The 26,766-nt window shown below is 25.8% G+C and overlaps 1 protein-coding gene across 1 annotated transcript; it reads right to left on the reverse strand.

The window, feature by feature from the left end:
• Positions 1-139: 139 nt before the first annotated feature.
• Positions 140-25,903, reverse strand: LOC134835932 (ATP-binding cassette sub-family G member 8). The gene is made up of 10 exons (XM_063850964.1): positions 25,771-25,903; positions 5,623-6,006; positions 3,847-4,670; positions 3,400-3,787; positions 2,214-2,400; positions 2,010-2,153; positions 1,813-1,951; positions 1,633-1,747; positions 935-1,212; positions 140-872 (listed from the first exon to the last, which is right to left on the reverse strand). The coding sequence occupies exons 2-10, from the start codon at positions 5,993-5,995 to the stop codon at positions 633-635; spliced, it is 2,688 nt and encodes an 895-aa protein (XP_063707034.1). The 5' UTR covers positions 5,996-6,006; positions 25,771-25,903; the 3' UTR covers positions 140-632.
• Positions 25,904-26,766: the final 863 nt, after the last annotated feature.

Raw genomic sequence — 26,766 nt, forward strand, 5'->3', positions numbered from 1 at the left:
AAAATTTTTGTTTTATTTTTCTTACATTTTAACTTAAAACTACGAGTACAAGTCTTCTATCAAGACGTGATTAATAAAAATTATTTATATTTATTTTTTGTATTAATTGTTGAGCTAAAAACGATAATTGTAGTGAAAAAATTAGATTATTAAAAAAAGGAAAGGATTATCAAGAGGTTGAAACTCGCGTTTTATTAATTTTGGATTAAAAAAAAAGTTTATGGAAAATTTAAAGTCGTTACGATGATCTTTATTCCGAGATGTCAGATTTGTCGAGTAAAACTACACAAAAATGAAACATCTTCAAATAGTTGGCTCTGTTTGAAGAAGATTTGCACTAACAAACAGATTTCAAACATGTGGAACTGGAATAGGTCTGAAATACCTGACGAAGACTAAAGACAAAGCTGTGTTAAAAGTTGAATGAGCATCATTCATGAGCTTCACATTAAAGCAACAATTATCTGAAAAATTATCCTTCTTGTGATCTCTCTTAAAACCAACAAGAAATTTTTTTCCGAAATTACTAAAAATTTCACTCCAGTCATCGTTTTTCAGCATCAACAACTTTACAAAAAATCGATTTTCTACTTAAATATTTCAACAAAACATCCTTTTTTTAACCTACTTCTCTACTTCATTGCACGTCGTTTGCTCTTTCGCACGAAACTCTTCTGGCAATTCGCCAAAAAGACTAAAAATGTCAGCACAAATACCGAAACGCATGCAAAAATGAGGGCAGCTGATGTCGATGCAAACATCGCGCTTGGATCGATGACGTGATCTTCGGGCAGCAATTTGAACTCTGCTAACACGGCGGTGCCATTGGGCGGCGGACACGTATCTTTCACGATGATTTCTTGATGTTGGATCTAAAAAACGAGAAATTTATTTGTTTGAAAATTCTAAAAATTTTATAAAAATATTTTTTTACCTGTTTATTTTTACATTCCAGCGTAACAGTTGATTTGAGAGTCTCTTTGCTGTATTCATAAGCTGTCAAAATGGGCATTGTCCATTTTTGGGGCGACGCAACTTCAAGCCATTTCCAATAAGGACTGATATCTGCTGGATGAATCATGTAACCGCCCACTGCTGAGAGAAGAAAGACGATCAGCGACAGGAAAATTGACGATGAAACCTTTGTTGGCAGGAAATGCGCACAAAATAGTGCAACGGTTTGTATGGCCATGAGAAATAGGAGCATGTAACCTAAAAAAAATTTGAAAAAAATTATTTTTTATTTTTTTTTTAATTTTTTAAAATATTTTTTAATTTATTTTTTTAATTATTTTTTTTAATAAAATTTTTTTATTTTAATTTTTAAAATATTTTTTTAATTAGTTAAATTTGTTTTTTTATTTAATTTTTTTGTTAATTCTTTTTTTAAATTTATTTTTATTTTTTTTATATTTTAAATAATTTTTTTTAAATTTATAATTTTTATATTTATTTTTTTACTAAATTTAATTTTTTAAAATATTTTTTTAATTAATTGAATTTATTTTTTATTTTTTTTTTTAATTATTTTTTAATTTATTTTTAAAATTATTTTTAATTTAATTTTTAATTATTTTATATTAATTTTTTTAATTTATTTTTTCAAAAAGTCTTTAAAAAATCAAAAATTACCTAAATACATGTAAATTCCAGAATCATTTTTATAGGAATACAATCCCGCCATACTGTGCGCTGGCAAGAGATACGCAACCCAGATACATAAACTGGGAATTACTGACATGAGGCTCTGTTAAAAGATAATTTTTCATTAAAATTCGATAAAAAAATCGAAAAATTAAAGAAAAAACTCACTTGAACGAGAATATAAACGGTCCTTCCATACAAATCTAACTTGAGTTCTTTCTCCGCATGTCTTCGGTCTTCATGAGTATCACGGATGAAGCAAAGCAACAGTGGCCAGAGACCGATTAACATTATGGCATGATGATATCTAATGCAAAAAAAATGAATTTTTAACATTTTCCAACAAAAAATCATGAAAAACTTACCCTAATCTATCATTTAAATTAAGTTTTGGATCTGATGCGGGAACATCCCAGAAAATTGTGCCTATTAACAGTGAAAGTATTGCCGCTAAAATTAGTTTTGAAATCCACGAGAGTAAGGATCCCGGTTGCTTATATGATATACTCCTAAAATAATTTTTTTCATAAAATTTTTATATAAAAAAAGATTTTAAATAATTTTTTTACCTCTTAAAAAGTGCATAGAACTGTTTAAATGTTCCCGCTTTCACAACAATCTGCGGAAGACTAGCTTTCGGTGCAGCTAATGGAGGTTCAGAGTTGATTCTGTCCCAAGCATTTGCTAACGCCTCAATTCTTGAACTTGATTCGAGGAGAGCTGCTGCCGATAAATCATCGAGAGTCACTAAATCCACTGTAAAAATTAAAAAAATTGTTATTTTTGATCAAAAACTTGAGTTTTAGGCTGAAGAAATGAGGTAAAATCGAATAAAATGTTTAAATTTAATAATATTTTGAAAGAAAATTAAAAAATTTCAATTTCAAAAAGTTTGAATAAGCGAAATGGCGATTCTCAAATTTTCAACGGTAATTTTTTGAATTGACATTTAAAAATTTTCGATTAAAAAATATTAAAAAGTCAATAAAAAGAGACTAAAAATTACTAATTTTTGAAAATTTGATGAATTATCTTATTTTTTTAGATTGAATTAGCGAAATGGCGATTTTCAAATTTTTAACAGTCATTTTTTGAATTGACATTTTCAGATTTTTTTCGAAAAATGTTTCGTGTCGATTTGGATAAATTTTTTTTGAAATCATTAGTTGTTTTCTGAAAAATTTTAAAAGCAAACTGCTCTACAACTCAAAGTTTTTTGAGATATTTTTTAAAAATTATCATTTTTAGTTTATTTTCAAAAAATTAATCTTTATTTATTTTAGCGATATTTATTTTATCACACGGGAGCAAGTATTCCAAAAATTAAAAAAAAAATAAATCTAAAATTTGTTAATTTTCATAATTTATAAAAGTTTCCGAATGTCATATTTTACATCGAAAATTATATTAAGATTTTACAAAAATCGTTTCATTTCAATGAATCATTTTTTTTATAATATGAACGTTCATAATTCTCTTTTAAATTTTTTAGCGTTCATAATGCGTCTCAAATCAAATTCGGTTATGAACGTTATTACCGTGGTAATATGAATTCATGAGTAATTTTCCTGATTCATAACTGAAACGATCTCGCCTGGGGTTAAATTTCGTGTAAATCGAGTTTTGTTATGAGTTTTTCAAAAATTTTGATAAATTTTATAAAGTCTTCTAATTTTTAGTACTTTTAAATTTTTTTCAAAGAGAAATTTGAAAGATTTTCCTCAATTTCTTCATCCAAACGTCAAAATTACTCACAATAATAATCAGCTGGATTCTTAAATGGCGGGCATGGATATCCAAGTGATCCCATATGACGCGGCAAATCACTTCGACTGCCGGAAAAGATAATTCTCCCTCCCGAAAGCAGCAAAACTCCCGAACACATTGATAAAATCTCAAAAGTTGGCGGTTGCAGCGTCATTATTATGATTCGACTACCATTGCACCATTGCCTCAAATACTCGACGAGGAAAAATGTGTCAAAAATATCCATGTTATTTGTCGCTTGATCGAGTATCATGATGGAAGACTGCGTGAGTAGCTGACAGGCGACATTAAGTCTTTGCTTTTCCGAGTGCGTCAATCGAGAAATGTTCGCTGCACGAATTGCTGACAATCCGAGATCTTCTACTAAGATGTCGATCTAAAAAAAATCAAAAATTTTTAATTTTTTTTATTTAATTTCAGGGAAATTTAACTCACTCTTTCTTTGATGTCACTCGAATCGATGGGTCCTCGCAACATCGCATGATACCTCAGTGTACTTTGAACGTTCATGCGTGGATCCAAAGGAGCAGATTCCGCCGCCGCGACATATCCACACAATTTTCTCAGCATTTTTTTGCTCACATGTTGTCCATTTATCAAAATTTCGCCTGCCATTCGTTCCCGCAGCCCTGCAAGTGTTTCCATTAACATCGTTCCTTCGGTATTTGACGTCGCCATAACCGCAAAAAGGTCTCCCGCCTTCGCTTGAAGCGACACGCCACGCACCATGGGCGAAACATCCAAACAATGCACTTGAATGTTCGGATAAATGAGATTATGGATCGATTGGCGTCGCGACATGTACGGATCTCCCCGCATACTTCGCATATCTCGCGTGTCATATCCGCGCGGATCGTAGTCGTAATTAAGTTCTGTCGCTGCAAGCAAGTCAGCTTCGCTATGAGCACGTAAATGTCCATTAGGGCGATGAGTGCCGCCGTTGTGATGCGCATAATGAGGCCCGGCAATGCTCGCACGACTATTAACTTGCTTCAAAGCCGTCACGGGAATTCCGTTGTGAGCTCGCGAACTTGGGCGAGAATGCATTTGGTGATGATGTCCGGGCGGGATGCCATTTCCGTTGTGAACGACGGTGTTGAGCATCCGGAAATCTGATTCGCTGCGGAATTTTCGCAGATTTTTCGGGGGTTGGCGTGATGCGCGTGTCGTTTCGTTATCACTGCTGTCATATCCTGATGATCCGGCGTGTTGCATACTGCTGTCTCTGAAACCTCGATTTACTCTGCCTCCTCTTCCGCCTATTTTGGAAAAAAAAAAATTAAAAGTTCAAAATTAAAAAATATCAGGAAATTTAGTTAAGACGAAGGAAAATAGAAATTATCAGGAGAAATTTCAAGTAAGTTTTTTTTTGAAATAAAATTTATTATTTTTTTTATAAATAATTTAATTTTTATTTTTTTTTTTAATTTAAAAAAAAAAGAAATTTATCAATTTAAAATTTTACAATAATCGAAAACATTTTTATTTTTAAATTTAATTTTTTTTTATTTAAATATTTTTTATTTTTAAGTATTTTTAAATATTTATTTTTTTTTTATTTTTAAATATTTTTAGAAAATTGTCAGATAAAAAAAATTTGAAATAATTTTTAGATTTTTTTTTTCAAATTTTCAACAAAAAAATATTAAAATTTAAATAAAAATCTTATCAAATTTTTTTTTTATATTTAAAAATTTTTAGTGAATTTTTATTATTTTTTTGTTTAAAAAGAAAATAATGTAAAACGATACAAAAAATCTAAAAAAACAAATTTTATTGAAAATAGAAATTTTTATACCATTCGTTGTTAAATGAAAATCAATATTACGAATTTTACGAAAATATAAATGATTTTCAATTAAAAAAAATAAGTAATTAAAGAATAAATAAATAATTAAAAAATAAAAAAAAAAATTAATTTTGTTAAAATTTTTAATTTTTTTTATGTAAGTATAATTTTTTAAAAATTTATTTAATTTATTTTTTTTATTTTATTATTTAAATGTTCATATAAAGATTTTAAAATATTCGATATTAAATAAAATTTTGATATTAATTTTTTTAAATGTTAAAAATTATTTTAACCTTTTTTATTTTTTTTAATTTAGATTCACGAAAAAAAGTCATTAAGATTCGCAAAAACTTGTTTTAAAAGGAAATTCTAACGCAAAAATTTTTTAAAAAAATTAAAGAAAACAGAAATTTTCTTACCTGGCCCGGGACCTGGTTTGTGACTCCGTTGACTTCCCCCATTCGGCGGAAAAACTCTCGGCAGCCCAAATTTCAAATAAGTGTACATATTACTTCCCAACGGCGATTTCGGCCCGTACCTTGGATGATTTATGATACTTTGCACCGTCGTATCACGCAACTGAAAATTTCCATATGGCAACGGAGACTTATCTGACGATCCGAGAGCGGAATCCGTAAAATCTGAATTTAAATTTTGACGATAAATGGACCACGCATGAAGATCTTCCGACGCTCCCGGCGGCAAAGGTGCTTGATTTCCCGGTCCATAGGGCACGGAATATCGTCTCTCCTCACGAGACATCTTTGGTGTGCCCATTGTACTCATTTCCATTCTCCGTTTACCTGCAAATCGAAAGAAAACAAGATATTAGTTCACAAGAAATCTAGCAACTCGCCCATGCATGAACATTTTTTGTGTCTCTCTCATACGTCGTCGTCGTTGTCGTAATAAGCATGAAAGTCTCGAAAAAAAAGAGAAAAATCACAAATCAAAGTAAAACGAATCAAATCACATAACAACAAACAAGCTTGAAAAAAAATCCATGAATGACTGGATAAGTAGCTCGATCTGATTAGATTTTTTGCCTTTTTTTTACGAGGTAAGACAAAAAAGTGCCTCGAGAGCTATTTAGACATCCCTTCTATTAGTTCACTTTGAGAAAAACAAAAAATCTCACGAAACAGGTTGAACTTAGGCAAAAATCTCCGTGTCATTCAAACATCATCTAAATGAACTCAAACTCATGTGAAGTGAAAGTCAATTAATTTCGAGCAAATATTTAAACATTATTTTGAATCACATATCACTTTAACCAACAATTATTTGTAACGAGCCCATTCATTACAAAAAAAAAAATTACGAGTTGTCGTGGTTTGTTTAATTTTGAGTGATGGAGTTGTAAGAAAAAAAAATCATAAATAAGTGAGATTTTTATCACAAAACATATCAAAATTAATTAATAACTAAAAAGAAAAGTTTTTCTGAAACGAAAATTTATTAAGAAAATTTAATTTTAGACATTTTTTAAATCATTTAAAAAATTAAATTTTTATAATTTTTACAATGATTTTGCCTTCAAAATAAAAAATAATATTTAAAATAATTATTTAAAAAATATTTACTGTTTTTAACTTATAAAAAATTTATATAAAAAAAAGCAAAAAATAAAAAATAAACAAAAAAGAATATAAAGTTTGCACTCTGTAAGTTACAAAGCATAACAAAAAAATTTGAAGCGCGTAAATATTTCTGAAAAACTGAAACAAAAAATCTTAACTATAAAGAATTTATACGACGTCGTATTTTCCTTTTAACCCCCCCTCCTCCTACGTCGAAATCCATCGGAAACTCATGTACCCCCACCCCCCCTCAAACTTCCGACGCCGTAAATGGATGGCGCCATAGGTATAAATACTTTTTTTAAAAAAATATGTTTTTTTTTAAATATTTTAATTTTTTTCTTAAAGTATATTTTCAAATATTTTTTTATTATTTTATCTTTTAATCTTTTAAAATGCCTTAAAAATCTTACTAATAAGTTTTTTATGTTTTAAATTCAATATTATCTTCATAAAATCTTCATTCAAAAAAAAAAAAAAAAAAAAAAAACAATTACATTGTTTTGTTAAAATTCACAAGAATTAAGAGCAAAAGATTAAATTTACTTATCGTCCCTTTTTTATGAATTTGGTGCCATTTTGGAACTATACAAGGAAAAAATCATGAAAAAATAAAAGAATCGGTTTTAGTTTAAAAATTGCATTCGTCAAGTGCAGACAAGTTTTGAAAGCGTCTCTAAAAATGGAAGAGCTTTATAAAAATAGATTGCTCGCTTGTCGTTACATGAATAACGACCAAAAATTGGAAGATGAAGGTGACATCGAATATCTGGATTACAATCCTGAGAAACTTTTTAAAATTTTGATACAAGCCAATGAGGGAGACCTGACAATGAATGACAATAAAACCCACAATGAATTCTTTTTTTTGGTTCAATCATACCTCATGTATGGCGATCGGATTTTTTTAATGGCTCGCCATCCAAAAGCCTTCATGAACGGCAGAACTTTGCTCAAAGACGAAGAGATTCAGAAAATCGGGGAACTTATCCGAAAGTATAAAGTTAAGGAAAGTCTTCGTAACGAACGTGAAATTTCTTCAACCGTCACAATTCGACGTTTATTATTACTTTTTCCAATTTACCACGTAACATTCTATTCCATGTATCCAGATATGAAATGCATCCTTCCCAAAGAAATTTTGGAGGAAAATGGTTTGACGAATATCAGCCCGGCGTGTTTTCATCGCTCGACCTTTAAATTGCTGCCAAAATATGCGAATGATGTTGAAGATGCAACTTTGAGGATTCAGGTCATCAAAACGATGCTCATCGCTCAACATTGTCTGATGGATTTGAAGCACAAAAATAATGAAGCACGATCAAAAAAACCAAAAAATGTTCAAATGTTAGCTTCCATCCTAAATTGCCATCTTACCTATATAAGCAGTACAATTAATCGGACAACTTTCCTGTACGCAGCTCTGATCGTGCATAATCCGCATAACAGAGAGAATTTCAACTACCAAAAGGCAGCAGAGGTATTCGACCAAAAATTTGGAGTATTTCAGCGATATATCGAGAGAAGCTTTTCCTTGAGACCCGGAGGACCGCATATAAATACAATGGAAATGAAGCAAAAAATTAGAGGTCTTCGTGTTAATATGACAACGGAAAGAAAACGGTTAGCAGATGAAATGGAACAAAGAAAAGATTTGAAATGTAAGAAAATGATTTTTTTTTATAATTTTTTTTTCTTTAATAAAATAAAATAAATTTTAGAAAAAAGAAAAAAAAAATATTAAAAATAAATTAAAATTTATAAAAAAAAATTTATAAAACAAAATAAAATTTCATAAAAAAATAAAATAATTTTTTATAAAAAAAAAATTAAAATCAAAATTTGCATTATTTAGATTAAAAAAAATAATGAAATATTCTTCACGATTTTTCTTCACAGCAAAAAACAAAAAAAAAGTAAAATAAAGACACTTGATCCATTTGACCTGATAAAAAAATCTATGTCATCTCATCTTACACACGATGTTTGGTTCCGCTTTGTGAGATATGTGATCTTCGGCAATAATAATAAAATAATAGTTCGTAATTGGCATGTGGTTTTGCAAAAAAAGTAAAAAAAAAGTTAAGAGATTCTAAATAACTGTCGACACACGACAAAAAGCTATTACGACTTTGTTAGCTAAACTGCATCATTATCGACGCATTAGTAGCAACATATGAGTGATCGTTAACGTCTATTAACCTGAAAACCTGATCTTGTTGTGGCTCGTACATCTAAATTAAATCGTTAAGCAATAAAGTGGTAATTTCTTTTGTTTTTCTGAAAGTCCAAGATTTTTAACGAAAAATAGATCTTAACAGATCATAAAGTAGTGCAATTTATGAGATAATTCTGCTTGAAATTGCAATTACTTTGAAAACGACGCAATTTTACTCCGAAGAGATTGCATAAATTACGGAAATCTGGAGATCTTTTTTATTATTTTGTGTTGAAAAGTGTACGTGTTGGACAAGAAATGTAATAAAAATACAATAAAAAAGTGCTTTTTTGAAAGCAAACCACGTTTCAGTTTAAGAATTTCTATCATAAAATATGAAGATGAAGTAAATTTTTGCTTTTCTTGCATTTTTTTACGGTACAAAAATTCATATCTTGTTTGAAAAATCTCTTGAGATTTCAGAAAAATGATTCTTAAAAAATTAAAAAGTAAATTTCTTAAGTCATTTTTCTAAAGTCTCGAAATATTTTTTTTTTAGAATTTTTAAAGCAAGTCATGAATTTTTTTACTATAAAAGGCAAAAAAACAACAATTTGTCTAATTTTTAAATTTTATGATAAAAATTTTTATAACTTTTAATAAAATTAATTTAATTTGTAATTAATTTATTCAATTTATTTTTTTTTTTTAATTTTAAAAAAAACGAATTTTATTTTAAATATTTTTTAATTATTTTTTTAAATTTATTTTTATTTTTTTTTTATTTTTTTAATATTTTTTTTTATTTTAAAAAATTAATTTTTATTTTAAATTCTTTTTATTTAATTTTTTAAAATTTTTTTTTTAAATAATTTTTTTTTATAAATTTTAATCAAATTAATTTAATTTTTAATTAATTAAATTTTTTCAATTTTCTAAATAATAAAATTTTATATTTGATCGAGTATACGTTTAGATGTGTTCGCTAAGCTATCATACGAGATGTCAACATAACCTCAAAATCTCATGAATAGATTGAAAATGCCGCGGAATGTAAAAAAATTCTTTCAATCTATGAATAAAAATATTATTGAGATAAAAATATCTCTTCTAAGCCGATTAAACTAAGTAGAAATTCAGAGAAATTCCATTCTTCTCTTAAAAATTTACATCAAGAAAAAAAATTTATGATCTTAGCTGATCAGAAAATTACAAATTTCATTAAATAAAAATTTTAAGAAATCCATAAAGTGTTCACAACATATGAACAGCAGGTTCATCTTCGACTCAGGTGTTCATTCAGGCATTCTCTATCCAATTAAAAGCATAAGAAGTCACTTCCGGACATTCTTTCGTACACGTTTCATCTTCAATTCCCCCTACTTCTTCTTCTTATTTGAACGAAAATTCTCTTCTACTTCAATTACTTGCTTTTTTTCTTTAGCTTCATAGGCAGTTACAGTTATCGCCGCATGATTTAATTCCAATTTCTTACACGCACAAGACATCATAACGCTCTTCTTCCATGTCAGTAGCTTCTTCGTCTTTTATTGTTTCTTCAACGAATTCCGGGAAACAACAACAAAGTAAGTCTCGAAGATCTTGCACAATTTTTTTCTTCGAATGTCGAACAATACTAAAGTCTCTTGCAACTTCCTCTCTTTCTCCAACGAACCCTGAACACTTTTTTTCTCCTAATTTGTTACACTTGTATGACACAATGGCCAGTTAAATTGTTACATAAGACACGCGAAACAATTATTTAGCGAGTTTTTGGCGTTAAAAGCATATCTTTGAACTATCATCGGGTGCGCATAAAACGCAAAATTAAGTAACGAGTGTTTGTTATACATTTTATGCTAATGAGATCGCGCGCTTTTTTTCACCTATTGCATCGCTGACATGAGGTTTATTGTTCTACGGATGAGTTTTTTTTATGTTTTGTGGCTGGCAATAAATCAGATTGCATCTCACACACTTGAAAATGTGCAAAAAAATTACGTATTAGACAGGAAAAGATTTTTACAGAAAGATAAATTTGCGCGGGAAAGTAATTTATGTATTAGGTTCGTTCGATAGCGAGGTGTCAAAGGAATGTCAAAATAATTAAAATTTCACTTTCTGTCGCGCGCATAGTTCAAGATGGAGACAGAACACGTTTCTAACTTCGCCCAACATTAAACATAAAAAAAATCGCACATTCCACGATATAATTATTGTAGCGCGTTCTCTTACGTAATTTTTGCCGAGCAATGTAAAAGTAGTTGGAGAGACATTTGGTGCACGCGTTCTCAACCAGTAGATTTACATAGTTGCACCCATATTTTAACTGGATTAAGACGGCTGTCATGCGTTTCTTTTGAGTTTTTGTGCAATGGAACGTTAAAATTTTTAGTATAAGCTACTATTTGCTCGTTGCTACTTCTACTACTGTCTATAAAAATGTTTGAATGATCACACAAATTATGTCATGCAAGAATTTTTTGCTTGCTGCTTGCTGCCTGTCACATCTCGCATGACATGCGAAATTGCTTTTGCGTTATCGTTACATTGGGATCAAGAATCGTTTGACGTTAATTCTCATTAATTAACGTTGATTTCTGTTACTTTGATTATTTTTTCCAATAAAATTATTGGGTTTATTTCTACAAAAAAAAAAAAAAATAAATAAAAAATAAAAAATAAAATAAAAAAAATAAATAAAAAAATGTAAAAATTTACAGATAAGTTAATTTTTAATATTTTTAGCAATTATTTAAGTTTTTTTTTTAATTTTTATTTTTTTTATATTTTTCTAAATTAAATAAATTTATCAATTAAGGCCGCTCCAAATTTATTTCGAACTTTTTTCCTAATTTTTTTTTTTTAATAAAAAAAATTTTTGAAATACTTTTTCATACAAAATGAAAAAATTTTAGCAGTTTTTTTGTCATTAATGAAAATTTTAGTTGATTTTTGGGTATCTACATTGGATTTGATAATTTAAAATATATCTCAGAGTATTTCAAGATAAAATTTTAAACAAAAAATTTTCGTAAAAAAAACTGTCAAAAAATTTTAATAATTTTTTTTTTTTTAATTTGGGAAATTCCTTGAAAAAATATGAAAAAAGACCAAAAAACGGCCAATTTTGATGAAATTTTAAACTTTTTTTTTTTATTTTGCCCCATTGGATTTTCGGCTTTTGAAATGGGGAATGGGACAAAAAGTTCAAAAAAAATTTGAAGCGGCCTAATTAACAATTTTTTTAAAAATTTGGTAAATAAATAATTTTAAAATTTTAATTTAGGTAAATGAAAAAATAAAATAAAATGAAATTTCATTTTAAAATTAATAAATTATTTAAAAAAAAAATAAAAAAAAAAAAAAACTTCTAATTTAATTAAAAATAAAAAATAAAATAAATTTAAATTTAAAATTAATAAACTATTTAATTAAAAATTATAAATTAATTAAAATTATAAAAATAGGTATATTTTACGAAGCTAAAAAGTGAAAAATAGGTAAGTCCGTGAAATTTTATTTTAAATTTTATTTTTTCATTGAAATTAAACAATTAAAAATTCATATTAAATCCAGTTTAACTTTTTGTAAATTTTTATTGTCTTTAAATTTTTAAAAGTTATTAAATTAAAATTAATTTTTTTTAATATATTATTTTAAATTTATAATTATTTTTATTTAATTATTTATTATTTTTTTTTTAATTTTAATGAAAAAAAAAATAATAATTTTATTTTAATTTTTAAGAATGAGAAAAATCAAAATAAAAATAAAATATTATTTTCAAGAAAACAGAAAAATCTCTGCAAATCAAGCTTAATCTTTAATCGCAAGAACATATCTCGCTTGTCTCTTTCCCAATAAATTGTATCAAACTAACAATTTAATCTTGATTACTTAAGCAAAAAATTTTAAATACTCTATATTTAAATTATTTCAATTAATAACCAGCTTGCTCTATTTCAATTCAATTTCGAAGCCCGTATCTCAATAACCAATAAAAAATAAAATAATAATAACATGAAAAAACGAAAATATGCGCAATAAGAAACAAAATAACTTCAAAACTGGACTAGATAAAAAATAAAGGAACATAAATATACACAGAAAAGGCAATGTCTTGTTTGTTGTTATTATTATATTACAACTTTTCTATCTAGCAACACGTTTTATATAAAAAAAAAAATAAAATAAAAATAATTCTTGCTTATACGAAACATTTTTCTATTACATTTGTTGCTGGGTAATGTTAATATAATGTCTGTTTAATTGAAAAATGAATGCAATCTACGATGTGTAAACAACAAAACGAGGAAAAATAAAACCAGAAAATTTACTTATTGTATAACAACCGTTTTTTGTCTCGTTTTTCTCGCTTGAAACGTGTTTGAGTTCTTCTTTGAAAAAAAATGTCGTTTTTCCCGTAAATAGATGCCAACGATCTAATTTCAAACCTAGACCTTCAATTTTTGCCGCATCATTTTCACAAATGAGTGTCATAATTAACGCTTTAAAATTTGATATTTTTTTTTCATTCAAAAAAATGAGGAATTTCACGTGTCTTTTGTTCATTTTTTTGTACAAACATTTTGTAAATAATAATAAAAAGTATAATTATAAAGTAACATTGAAATAAAAAACAAAACAATGCATAAAAGTGACCTGATGTTCCAAATTTTAATTTTTTTTTCATTATCATCATTTCCCCGAAATTTTTTTTTAACAAAAATGTTAAATAATAAATTATTACTTTTAATTGTAGTTTAAGACGAATTTTCTCATGAACTTCTTTCTTGGACTTGTTACGTGGGGGGTTTTTGGTAAGTAGAATTTTATCACACTTCTCACGTTTTTTTCTTAAATTTAAATTTTATGTTATTTTAGGAAATTTTTACTGATGATCTAACTCATGATCGCCCTCGATGCACAAAACAATGACTCAAACTCGTGCTAAGTCCTCTAAAAAGGAACAAAGAATGCAATTACTCGTCCATTATATCACATTTATGGCAAAAAAGTCATTGGAAGCCATAAATTGAAATTCATTTAGCAATCGCTTGTTGTTGTTGAAACTTGAGTGGAATAAAACAACATTTTGTTGTAAGCATTTGAATGACAATGAAAAGTGATTGAAGTTGGATCGTCTTCACTTGATTTGTTTATTTTTTTAGCTTTCGTTTCGTAAGTGCGAGTTTAAGAAGTAAACTTGTGGGACGATAAGAGATACACCTCTCTCGTGACGGCGCGTGATTGAATTGACAATCGACTTTTTTTTCCTCAGCGGATTACTTATTATTATTTTTTTTATTACAGATCTACGATGCGACGTGGGGAAGCAGATGAATTGCTGTTATGAAAGAAAAGAAGCAAATAACCATAAATAAAGATGAAAGTGAGATTGTTTTGTACCCCGTAATTATATGCATGTGTAATTATTTATTATGGCATGGTTCAATTGGGTAAGTTCTTTGTTGCATACGTTTGATATTGAAAATGAAATTTTATTTTTTTTTTTCAGTTCATCCCAACAAAGAAAAATAAACCAAGCAAAAATTTTGGATGAAAATATTTCAATTAATCTAAACCAAGCAAAATTTCAGGATAAAAAAATTTTTCAATTAATTCAAACCAAGCAAAAATTTTGGATAAAAATATTTCAATTAATTCAAACCAAGCAAAATTTCGGATAAAAATATTTCGATTAATCCAAGCCAAGCAAAAATTTTGGATAAAAATATTTCAATTAATCCAAACCAAGCAAAAATTTTGGATAAAAATATTTCAATTAATTCAAACCAAGCAAAAAATTTTCAATTAATCCAAACCAAGCAAAATTTTTGGATAAAAAATTTCAATTAATCCAAACCAAGCAAAAATTTTGGATAAAAATATTTCAATTAATCCAAACCAAGCAAAAATTTTGGATAAAAAATATTTCAATTAATTCAAACCAAGCAAAAATTTTGGATAAAAATATTTCAATTAATTCAAACCAAGCAAAAATTTTGGATAAAAATATTTCAATTAATTCAAACCAAGCAAAAATTTTGGATAAAAATATTTCAATTAATTCAAACCAAGCAAAAATTTTGGATAAAAATATTTCAATTAATTCAAACCAAGCAAAAATTTTGGATAAAAATATTTCAATTAATCCAAACCAAGCAAAAATTTTGGATAAAAATATTTCAATTAATCCAAACCAAGCAAAAATTTTGGATAAAAATATTTCAATTAATTCAAACCAAGCAAAAATTTTGGATAAAAGGACAGAAAACGTCGGAATCTCATCTTAAAACTTACTTTTGTCATCAAAACATGCTACTGTACAAAAAGACTCATATTCGAGAAAATTCGAAAAAAGACTCCTGAAGTAGCGCTTCAATCCTCTCATCACGAATCAGAAGTCTGGGAACCGATTCGATAATATGATGGTCATGTCATTGCCCGATCTTTTGTGTAAAAGAAATTACATAAAAAAGAAAGAGAGCACAGAATGCCTTACAGCTGAACACGTTGTTTATTTACTTATCTTTAAAAAAAAAAAAAAAAAAAACCTAAAGAGGTAGTAAACAACTCCAGCATGTAATTTGGAATGTGCGTGCATGCCGTAAAAATGATCAATTTTGTAGTCGTGATGTGATTAGAATAAACATAACCTACATTTTGTTTTACGTGAATACCGTAGTCCCGACTCAAATTTACGTCAAAATTATGTCAAATTGTTTTTGGTCATTCTTTTTATAAAATTTCATTGTTGTGACAAGAATTGTTAATTTTTGGATGATGGAATACTTTTGATGATAAGTATCACAGTGAAGTACTTCTTCAAAGGCTAATAGAATAAAATGCCTCTCAGTTACATTTAATGCTATATTATGAATAATGCATGATGAAGTAACAAAGCATCAAGAAAATTATGTCTAAAAAAAGAAAGAAATTTGCAATGCAAACGCTGTACAGCGAAGTAAATGTACAATAACCCCATTCGATTTCGTTGCACTTATGATAGCTATAGCTACAGCTAAAGAAAACAAACAATAGGACAGTTTAGAATAATGATGTGAATGGAAAGAAAGACGGAACAAGACACAGAGAGAAAAAGCAAGAAAGTCATTAGTAATATCATGTCTCGCTGGACTTTTTTTCCGCTGTTATGTAGCAACTAACTGGTTTCATCAGCTCAAGAGTCTCGAAAGATATCTTCAAGACAAATGGATTGTCTGTCAGTTGTCATTGTTCGCCCCACTTGACGGTGCAATGCCATTCCCCTTATATGCGAGTTATTTCCATAAGACAATAGACATTGAGGGAGCGAGAAAAAAAATTGTGAATTGTTTAATTATCAAGTGAAATTTTTGCATGCAAACGATGAAGATGATGAACTCGAAGTAGTTGAAATAATTACCTGGTCAAAACAATTAAATATACAAATTCAAGGATTCCTTTCTCTTTTTTCCATCGCGAAAGAGGTCTAAAGGTCTCTTCAACTGCACTCTTGAGAAATAGTTGAACAACCTCATTATAAAATTGTATTGTCATAGAAGATGGAAATGAATAGAAGGTGTCAGTTGCATTAAATTAGCTGCCAACACCTTCTTTATTATGAATTACATAAAACCAAGTTACACATTGTTGCAAGGTAACCACAAAACCTAATAATAATTTGTGGGCAGCATGATCTCATCAGTTATTGACATTCTTGGTTCATTCCGGAAACTTTCTTCAAAGGCAAAAGCAAAAGAAAGAACGCAGTAGAGTTAAGGTCAATGTCAACCCAAATAACGAAGTTGCAACCAAAAACCGGTCTTTCGAGACACATCATCATCAACATCGGCGGAATTTCGTTGCTTGTATAAACAACAACGAAAAATCATTACCGTCATGCTAAAATGCCTGAACAAACACACAAATGCACAAGACGCAAAAAGAATTCAAAGTCATAAAAGAGAAACAACAAAGAGGAATGAGAGGACAATTGATGATGGTTGGAGATATCGCGACGACGTCTCATGCAACGAAACTGCAAATTTAATCATGACATTTGGCGAGAAATTACTATGCAATTAGAAACATGCCATGAAGTTCCTTCTTGATTTCTTCATCAACGTTCTCTTTTGTCACTTCTAACAAGCAATTAAGAGATTTGAACTTGAAATGCATTTAACCTCATTTTAAGTTACACGTTTTCATCCAATTCATCATAATTTTTAAATCGCAAACAATAAAAAAAAGTGCGAAATAATAACGGATACAATTGGGTGAGAAAGACTGTGATTAACATTTTTTTTGTACTTCGCAGAATTTGATCAAAAGGTTAAACAGAAAATTAGGTAATAGTAAAAAAAGCACAAACTCAAGATAACTGACCTTTAATTATAAGAATCAACACGTTTTTAATAGTTAGCTTTGTTTGGGTAATGAATGATAGGTAGAGAGTTGAAAGATGATGGGTAACCGTTACGTTTGTTTTTTTGTGAGAATTTTTTTAGTAATAGATTTTTAAGTTTGATTTATTGGTGATCGGTTAGTTTTTGTTTGGATTTATTGATTTGAAAGTAATGGAATTAAATTAGAGGTTTGTGTGCAAATTTAACGATATTCGTAGAAGTATTTTTTCTAATGGGATTTTTTTTTAAATTTATTTTAAAATTTTTTTTTTATTTTTTTATTAAATTAAATTTAAAAAATAGATTAAAATAAAAAAAATTAAATTAAATTAGAAATTAAAATAAATTAAATTGAATAAAACTAAAAAAAAATAAAAAATATTTGAAAAATAAATTTTAAGTTTAATTTAATTAGATTTAATACTATATTTTTTCATTTAATAAAATTAATTTTTTTTTATAATTTTTCTCTTAGGTACAAATTTTTATCATTTCCAATTAATTCAAACCAAGCAAAAATTTTTTTAAGTTAATTTAATTTTTTCTTATTTAATTTAAATTTTTATTTTAAATTAAGTTTAAAAAAAAAATTATTTAAATTAAAAGAAATTATTTTTTTTTTTAATTTAATTTAAAATAAAATAAAAATAAAAAATATTTTTAAATAAATTAAATTTAGAAACTAAAAAAATTTAATAATTAAAAAATTTTTTTTAATTTAATAAAAAATAAAATTTAATTTTTAAAATTTTTTTTCTTTTTCAGGTACACAAATTTTCATCAAAATGAAACTTCACAAATTTTCCAATTAATTCAAACCAAGCAAAAACTTAGCGAATTTAATTTTTTTTTTATAAATTCTTCTTGACAACTTTTTTTGTCTACATTTTTAGACACAAAAACTTAATTCAAACGAAATTCACAAGAACAAGTATGTCAAGTTTGCTGAAATCACGACAAGTGAATAAATTCAAGAATCTGACTCATCATCACGTAAATAGCTCATAACTCATCATAAAAGCAACAACATGACATGGTTACACTTTCTTTGTAAAAAATCAAGAAATTTCGGGTTTTTGTGAATTTTATGTGTGGCTCGATTCATAAACGTGCTTAACGTAAATAATTTACAAACAAACAAAAAAGTGAAGAAAAAAATCTTTCTTTCATTTTTTTATAATTTTTTTTATAAATCTTTTTTTTTTTGTATGAAGACATACTTCATCATCGAAAAGTATGTCAAGTTATTGACATAAAACAATCAAGTGCGCAAGGAAATGAGGAGAAAATTTCTTTTAATAAATTAAATTAAACATTTTTTTATTTTATGGTCATGACTCGATCATGACAATCGATCGATCAAAAATGGCCAAAAGCAATTGCTGACCTTAAAAAATTCAAGTGAACTTTTGTAAAAATATTTTTTTACGTGTTTGTAAATTTATTGAAACAAAGGCTGTTTTGTATTAAAATTAATGAAAAAAAAAATTAAAACCTAAAAAGGGCGTCGTCTTTGATAACCTTGAACGGTATTTGATTCGAATTATTTTTTTTATTAAAATTGTGTAAAATTATTACGCGACACACCTTTTTAAGCCAAGAAGTAGCTAAAAGTCATTAATTTCAATATTTTTCTGGATTATCATTACAAATCCAGACGTCGGCATCTTTGCCTTGAACATCATCATCATCATCAGCGATGACGACGTGCATTATGAGCTAAAACTAGCTTCTATTGCCGGCAAACTAACTGCTGCATCATTAAATGCCACAAAACCGCTCTTTTCTTATTTATTTTAATTTTTTTTTTATTTATTTATTTACAGAAATTCTGTTTCACCGACCATTGAATGTTGCACTATGATGACGATCATTCGCTATTCATCGCAAAAAAAAAAATACAGTAAAGACGATAGATATGGCAACGAACGAACGAACGAGAGAATAAAATGAATATAAATGCATTATTTTTTTTTGTGTGTGCACCATAAAACGGCAATGAACTGTATGCCTTGGTGGTTGACCGATGCAAATGAGCGTTGTAGCGGATTTTGCCTTGTGCCCGAAAAAAAATCATCGTTTTGTTATTTAAATGAAAATATTCGAAAGACTTGTTGCGGAATTAGACGAGGAACTTTTGGCTCACATTCAATTAGCAATCATTAAAAAAATAAATAAAAGAGTTAAATTGGGTTAATATAATTCGTGAATGCTAAAAAAGTAAATAAAAAACCGACTCACACACATTTTTTTTCTTCTCCTCTAATGAATCTATTTAATAATATTTAATAATAATAATAATAGGTACACGAAGTTGATTGCATATTTATTTATTTATACAACATTACCTCATTAATAGAAGGCAGAGCATAAAAGTGTTAACAAATTTTTGTACTATGCATTCCTCGATGATTATTTTTTTTACATTAAACATTTTTTAAGAAATTAAAGGCAAGTACAATTAAGAAAAATGTTTTAAATTTAATTCGGTTTAAAAAAAAATAAAAATTTTAATAAATTAATTTTTAATTAATTAAAAACTAAATTTTAATTTTTTGTTTTATTTAAAAATTAATAAAATTTAATTTTTTTTTTATAATCAATTAAAATTCATATTCAAAAATTAAATAAAAAAAAAAAAACAAAATTGTATTGATAAAAATGAAAAAAAAAATAAATTTAATTTATAAATATCGATAAATATAATTTATTTATTAAATTTAAATAATTAATTTAATTATTTTTTTTTTATTAAAAGAAAAAAAAATAAATTAAAATAAATATAATTTATTTAATTTTAAATTTTTAAAATTTATTTTAAATAAAAATTTAATTGTTTTGAAATTTTTAATAATTATTTTAAAAATGTAATAAATTGTGAAAAAAATTATTCATAAAATGTTACAGCTAAAAATTTGAGAATCGCTTTTTGCTAATTCAAACGAATTTTAAATTAATCACTTTCATAGCATTTATTTTAATTTTTCTTATGAAAAAGAATAAAAATAATAAAAAATTATTATTTTAATATTAAAATATTTGAAAATTATATTATTAATATTACATCAGACTTTTTAATTAAATTTTAGGTTAGAAAATTTGAAAATCGCTTTCTGCTAATTCAAACAAAAATTTAATATAAAGAATTGAAACATTTTTCTTAACAGCCTTTGCCTCATTGTCGGTTTCTATGTATAAAACTGCTGATCAGGTGAATTAATTCATGAAAAAAAATCATGATGAGCGTAAAAATTAATAAATTTATTAATATTCCGTTGGCGTTCTTTTATAAAAAAAATATGAAAAAAATATTTTTTGATTTATTTCATAAAATAAATAATAAACAAAAGAGGAAGGAAGCTGCCCAGTTGACTATTAAATTGCATAATTTGCATCATTAAAAAGCCCAAAGTGTTTGTTTTGTTTTTTTTTATTTTAACAAGCAGGATGTATTTTTTAGCAGCAGCACCCACATAAGATTAGACCTTGTTCTAGACTGAAATTGCAAACAAATAAACAAAACAAAAAGAACATAAAAAACAATAAAAATAAATAAAAAAATAAAAATTAGCAAGACAATGAAAATTGTGTCACAGATCTTGAGTGTGATAATTTTGCAAATTATGTCATTGCATTACTGCTGCATTTTTTAATTTATTATTTTTGTTTTATTTTTGGATGATGACCAAAAAAAATGTTTGACAATTTTTTTATTTGACAATTAAGCAGATTTTGGCAAGTTAATGAACTTTTGTAATAAAAATAAATTTTCAAGTGTTTTGAAAAAATAATTAAAATAAATTACGATCAAAGGTGAAGGAAAAAAGTTTAGTAATCGTAAAAAAAATGATAATTTTTAATGAAGTTAATTGAACTCTTTCGAATACAAAATGAATGAGCAATCAATAAATTTAGTTTTTAATTTCAATACTCAATATTTTTTTCCAATTAAGCGATTTACCTCTTACGATGCGATAAATAAATTAAAGTAAGGCAATGGAAGACTTTTTTATTTGGAGTGAAGTTGAATGGACTTGACTTGAGTGTATTTTTTCGCTGAGGTAAGATTTTAATATTAAATTTTATTTTTTTTTCAATTAATTGATTGCTTAATGATTTTTTAATCATCATTAAATGTAGTATTTAGTAAAATTTTTAAAAATTATTATTTAATCGAATGTTTCAATAATTTGAATTTAAATAAATAAATAACAAAAAAAAAAAAATAAATAAATAAAAATATAAAATATTATTTTTTAATGAAATATTATTTCAGATTCCAATCTTAAAATTTTAAAAATTTAGAAAAAAAAAAATTTAGAAAAAAAAATTAAAATTCAAAATTAAAAAAATAAAAAAAAAAATTCAGAGAAAATAAATGAATTAAAATATAAAATTGGTCTAAAGAATTTTTCAAAATTTGAAATTTTTTTTTTTTTTTAAAGAAAAAAAAAAAATATTTTTTTTTGAAATTTAAAATTATTTAATAATAATTTAAATTTTTTAATAAATTTATTTTTTTTTTTGATAATATTATTTAATTTTAATTTTTAAAAAAGTATTTTATTTAAAAACTCAAAAATTTTTTCTAAATTTTATAATTTTGAAACAAATTTTCAGAAAAATCTTCTAATGATATTTTTTTAAAATCGAAAAATTAATAAAAATTTGTTAATTTAAATAAAAAGATAAAATTTTTAACTTATCAAAAATTAAAAAATAAAAAAAAAATTGAAATTTTTTCTCAAATTTTAAAAAATTCTTTAAGGACAGACAAAAAACTCCAACTTTTTATCTCACATCAACCTCACGAGATGCATGAACCTGAATTATTATCACCTCAAGGCGTCTTTTGTGTAACAACAACAACAAAAAGAACAACAAAAGCGCGATATTTATATTTCATTTCTTTAACAAGAAAGTCCATGTTGTTTTAATTTACGCTCAAAAGAAATTCATAAATCGTGACGAAATATCGCCCGAAGGTATCTCCCTTCAAATTCGGTGTTAAATATCTCTTCAGTTTAAAAACCAATCAATTCTGAACGCCTTTCTTTATCACCTAATAATGCTAATAATTTAGCTAATTTAGATGACTCGTCATCATAGTAACGAAATGGGCGATAAAACTAAATCGATAAACATCAACAAAGCAGCAACGACGACGGAACGGAATGGAGGAAGGAACGGCAGATTTTATTTATTTATTCATGTCGCGAGAGTAATTTGCATTTTTATGAATGAAGTGAGTCATTTGGTGTGTGACAGATTTTTTCTCTTTACAATTTTTTTTTTAATTCATAACAAGCCAAATCACAAGCCACAAGCTTTTTTTTTATTTCACCGAAAAAAATGACGAGATTTGTATGCGTGATCGGTTGAATAAAATTCCAATAAATTTTTTTTCGGGAAGAGGTGTGACAGAATTTGTACTGATTAAATTTTCGATGAATGCATTTTTATTAGCGATTTAACTGTAAAAGTTTAAAATTCAACGAAAAAAAGTTGTGAAAGAGAAAAAAAATAGTAAGTTGGGTTCAAAAATTAAAAAAAAACTTCTAATAAATCATCGTCTCATGTTTTTTTTTGTCATGCACTGATTCACATAAAACACATGGTAGTTAAGATTTATCAGCAAGTCAAGAAGAAGAAGGGACGTTGGCGAGGTGAGAAATTTTTTGTTGTTTTCTTTTTTAATTATTTTTTATAAAAAGTAATAAATAAATATTTACAAGTGAATCTCTCGCCATTAAAAGTAACGGTCGATGGTTACGTGTGACAAGACGTCTCCCTTCAAAAAATTGGCAAAGTTGATTAATGAAAAAATTGTGAATCGTGGGTTAGAAGAAGGTCAAACAACTTTCGATTGATTATTTTTTGACACTTGTCGTTAATTTTTTTATGATGAAATCTTGTTTTCTAATGGATTTTATCGCATTTTTGATGAAAAATTATTTTTAAAAATCTGATAAAAAAAATTTAATTTTTCTAAATAATTTCTAAATAAGAATTTTTTTTAAACTTAAATAAAATTTAATTTAATTAAATAAAAATTTTAAATTTAAAAAAATTTTTAAATTAAAAAAAAAATAAAATTAATTCAAAATTATTTTAAAAAAAATAAATAAATAAAAAATATTTTAAATTTTCGAAAATTATAAAAAAAAAATTAATTTTTATTTCAATTTCAATTAGTTTTTAAAATTTTATTTTATTTAAAATTTTTATTTTTTTTTAATTTAATTTTATTTTATTTTAAATTTAAATTAATTTTTTTTTCTGAGAAATCATAAAATGAGTCCCAAATTTATTTTTTTATTCTATAAATAAAAAAAAATAAAATTAAATAAATAAACAAATAAAATTTTAAAATTAAAAAAATAATTATAAAAGTCTTAAATTTAATCAAAATTAAATATTTAATTAACATTCATTTAAAAATAAAATTTTTTTATTTAATTTATTTTTATTCAGAATAAAAAATTAAAATTTTTGCTTACTCAAAAAAATAATTAGGTACTTGAAATAGGTTTCAAATCGACTAAAAAATATTTTTTTGCTGATTATTGTTTCTATAAAAATTCTTCGAATTAAAAAAATTGATGTCAATTGCTTACTTGACACTTTTTACATCATCAAGACAAAAAAAATGTAAAATTTCTCATAAAATTCTTATTTTTTAGCTCAAGACTAACAAAAAAAAAGTTTATTCTCTCATGGTTTTCACGTTTTTTAACGTACATTCAAATAGACCTGAGAACATAGAACAGAAAAAAATTCTGCCAAGGTAATAGAAATAATTGAAGAATACCTGCTCTCCGACGTTTTTTTGTCTGTACCTACATCACAATAATAATTATTATGAATTAGTAAGCGTAAGAAAAATAAACAAGTCTCTAAGAAGAAGAGAACGAGCAAAAAAAAAGTGTAATGTGTGAGATAGAAACGAGAGGTAAATACATGATTAAGATGAAATAAAACGGAACTTATAAATGCGACAGTTAACTCTTCGCTTGGCTTTTGAACAACGAACAACGAGCAACGTTACACGAAGAAAATCTTATGGCGAGGAATGTAAATTGAAAATGTATTTATTACTATTATTTATCGTGTTATTTTTATTCTGTTACTTAATTTTTATGAGTTGACAAGTGGGAAGGTAAAATACGAGCGGCGAACAGGTTGACGTAAAAAAAAGTGGAGTGAAAAATGATAGCGTTTTGATACAGTTTGGGAACTGTTAGAATTTGATTCGAGATGCGGGATTGTGAAGGTAGATCATGAATTATTGGAGATTAAAAGCTATCGAATTACTTTCAAAATTATTTTAATTTTTGTTTTTTGTTTAAAAAAAATCAGTTAAAATTACAGTTTTCTCTTGATTTGAAATTTGACAAAAATTAAAAAAAAAATTAAAATTTTAAAGAAAATTTCAGGTCTTAAAAAGGATTTTTTCATATTTTACATCAAAAATGTCTATAAATATTAGAAATTACGTCTAAAATTATTTTCAAATTGTTTTTTGTTTTTTTACAAGAAATCGGAAACACGTGAAAAAATTTGAGGTTATGTCAAAATATTGAGGTTATGTTAAGAGATCATGCAAATTTAAGATTTTAAGCGCAAATTAATTAATTAATTTAAATTTTTTGATAAAACATAAGAGGTTTTTTGATCCTTTTGCTTTTAAATTATTTTAATTAAATTATTTATTAATTTTTTTTAAATTATTTAATTTAATTTATTTTTTTTAATTTTTCAAATTAAAAAATTTAAATAAAAATAAAAAAAATAGGATTTAAATATAAAATTTAAAAAAAAATACTTTTTTTTTATTTTTTAAAAAAAAAAAATAATTTTTGTTTTTTTTTTAATTAAAAAAAAAATTTTTTATTTAATAAAATTAATTAAATTAAATACAAATAGTTTTACTGAAATTCTTGTAATTTTAATTAAATAAAATAATTTTTAAATATTTTTTTTTTACGTTAATTATTTTTTTTTAATTAAAAATATTAATTATTAATTTTTTTTAATATTAAAAATATTTAATTACTTCTTCAAATAACAAAAAAATAATTTAAAATTGCTCTAAAAATTCAATTCTATCAATTCAAATAAAAATCTGAATCATTTTATTCTTAAATCTCATCAAAAATAAAAAAAATCTTATTTTAAAACCTCTTACATCACATTCAACACGTTATAACTCAACCGCCTCTTCACAAAAAAATCACACATCAATAATCTACATTTGTTCATAAATTCACATTCTTCAACTAATTATTGACACAAACACTCAACCCGAACGTTAGAACAAAATTGCGTGTCATTTACCGTCTCAGACTTCAACCATTTCCTTTAAAGTAGACACGCCATTCAACATTAGAATTTTTTTTTAAAAACGACATGTCTCGACAGAAAAAAAGTACTTACGATTCCTGCTGCAGAAAATTCGTTGTGCTAATTTTTATTAATTTAATTTTTTGTGTGTCTCTAATTACAGTGAAAAAATAATTAAATTACTGATGACCGGAGCGAAATTTTTACGGTTCATTTATAACTCTTATTTTAAATTTAATTAAGAAATTAATCCACTTTTTTTGATAATTCGCTAAATTTCTTGAGAAATTTAATTTTTATTTACAGTAAATTTTTTTTTTCAATTTTTATCACTTTTTTTTCGAACATATCATATTTATTTTAATTTTTTTTGTTCACTCCATACAGGTTAACTGTATATTTTAATATTATTTAACTTTTGTGTCGATTCTTTTTTTTTAATGAATGTGTATAATTTCACTGAAATGTACACAGAAAAATTTCTGCTAGAGTAATCACAATGATTTTCCACTTTTATGGAACTATTTCAGCCGTCGAGTGAGTGAAACGACGAGAGAGCGAAAAAAATGTGGGTGATGGACACACACATTAGACATGACATTCACTGGATTGAGTCATAATGCACTTGTTGTTTCATCATCATCAAGATTTTTTTTCCGTTTTTTTCAGTTTGCGAATATTTTCTCAGGTGTTTCCGACGTTCTCGACGTTGTTAAGTGAGAAATGAGTGTTTGTTTGTAAAGTAACGTTCTATGACGCCATATTTACAAAAGAACTTTTTTTTCAATTCGTATAAGAATTTTACTTTTTATGAACACCTTGCACTTTTTTGTATTTTTTTTCATAAATTTTTGTCTTAAAACTAATTTTTATTTAAATATTTTTAATTTTTTACTCATAAAAGTATTTTTTTCTTTATTTTTTAATAAAAAATATTATTTTTTATTTTTTTAGACCGTAAATCGACGTTTGAATCGTTTGCCGGACAACTCAACACTGACACAGGTAAGCCGACACAAAGTTTTTTGAACCTATGGTAACTGCGCGTGTATTTGTGAGTTGCAGCGCAAGTGACTTAAGTCATTTCTT

Source organism: Culicoides brevitarsis, chromosome 3, assembly GCF_036172545.1.
Source record: "Culicoides brevitarsis isolate CSIRO-B50_1 chromosome 3, AGI_CSIRO_Cbre_v1, whole genome shotgun sequence".
Classification (NCBI taxonomy): Eukaryota; Metazoa; Arthropoda; class Insecta; order Diptera; family Ceratopogonidae; genus Culicoides; species Culicoides brevitarsis.

What these genes read in the sequence shown, in the direction of transcription:
- LOC134835932 (XM_063850964.1), bottom strand. Translation starts at nt 5,995, where the DNA reads ATGGAAATGAGTACAATGGGCACACCAAAGATGTCTCGTGAGGAGAGA. An exon ending in AATTTAAATGATAGATTAGG is followed by an intron (nt 1,952 to 2,009) that starts GTAAGTTTTTCA and finishes TTTTTGCATTAG; the next exon opens with ATATCATCATGCCATAATGT. An exon ending in TGGAATGTAAAAATAAACAG is followed by an intron (nt 873 to 934) that starts GTAAAAAAATAT and finishes CTCGTTTTTTAG; the next exon opens with ATCCAACATCAAGAAATCAT.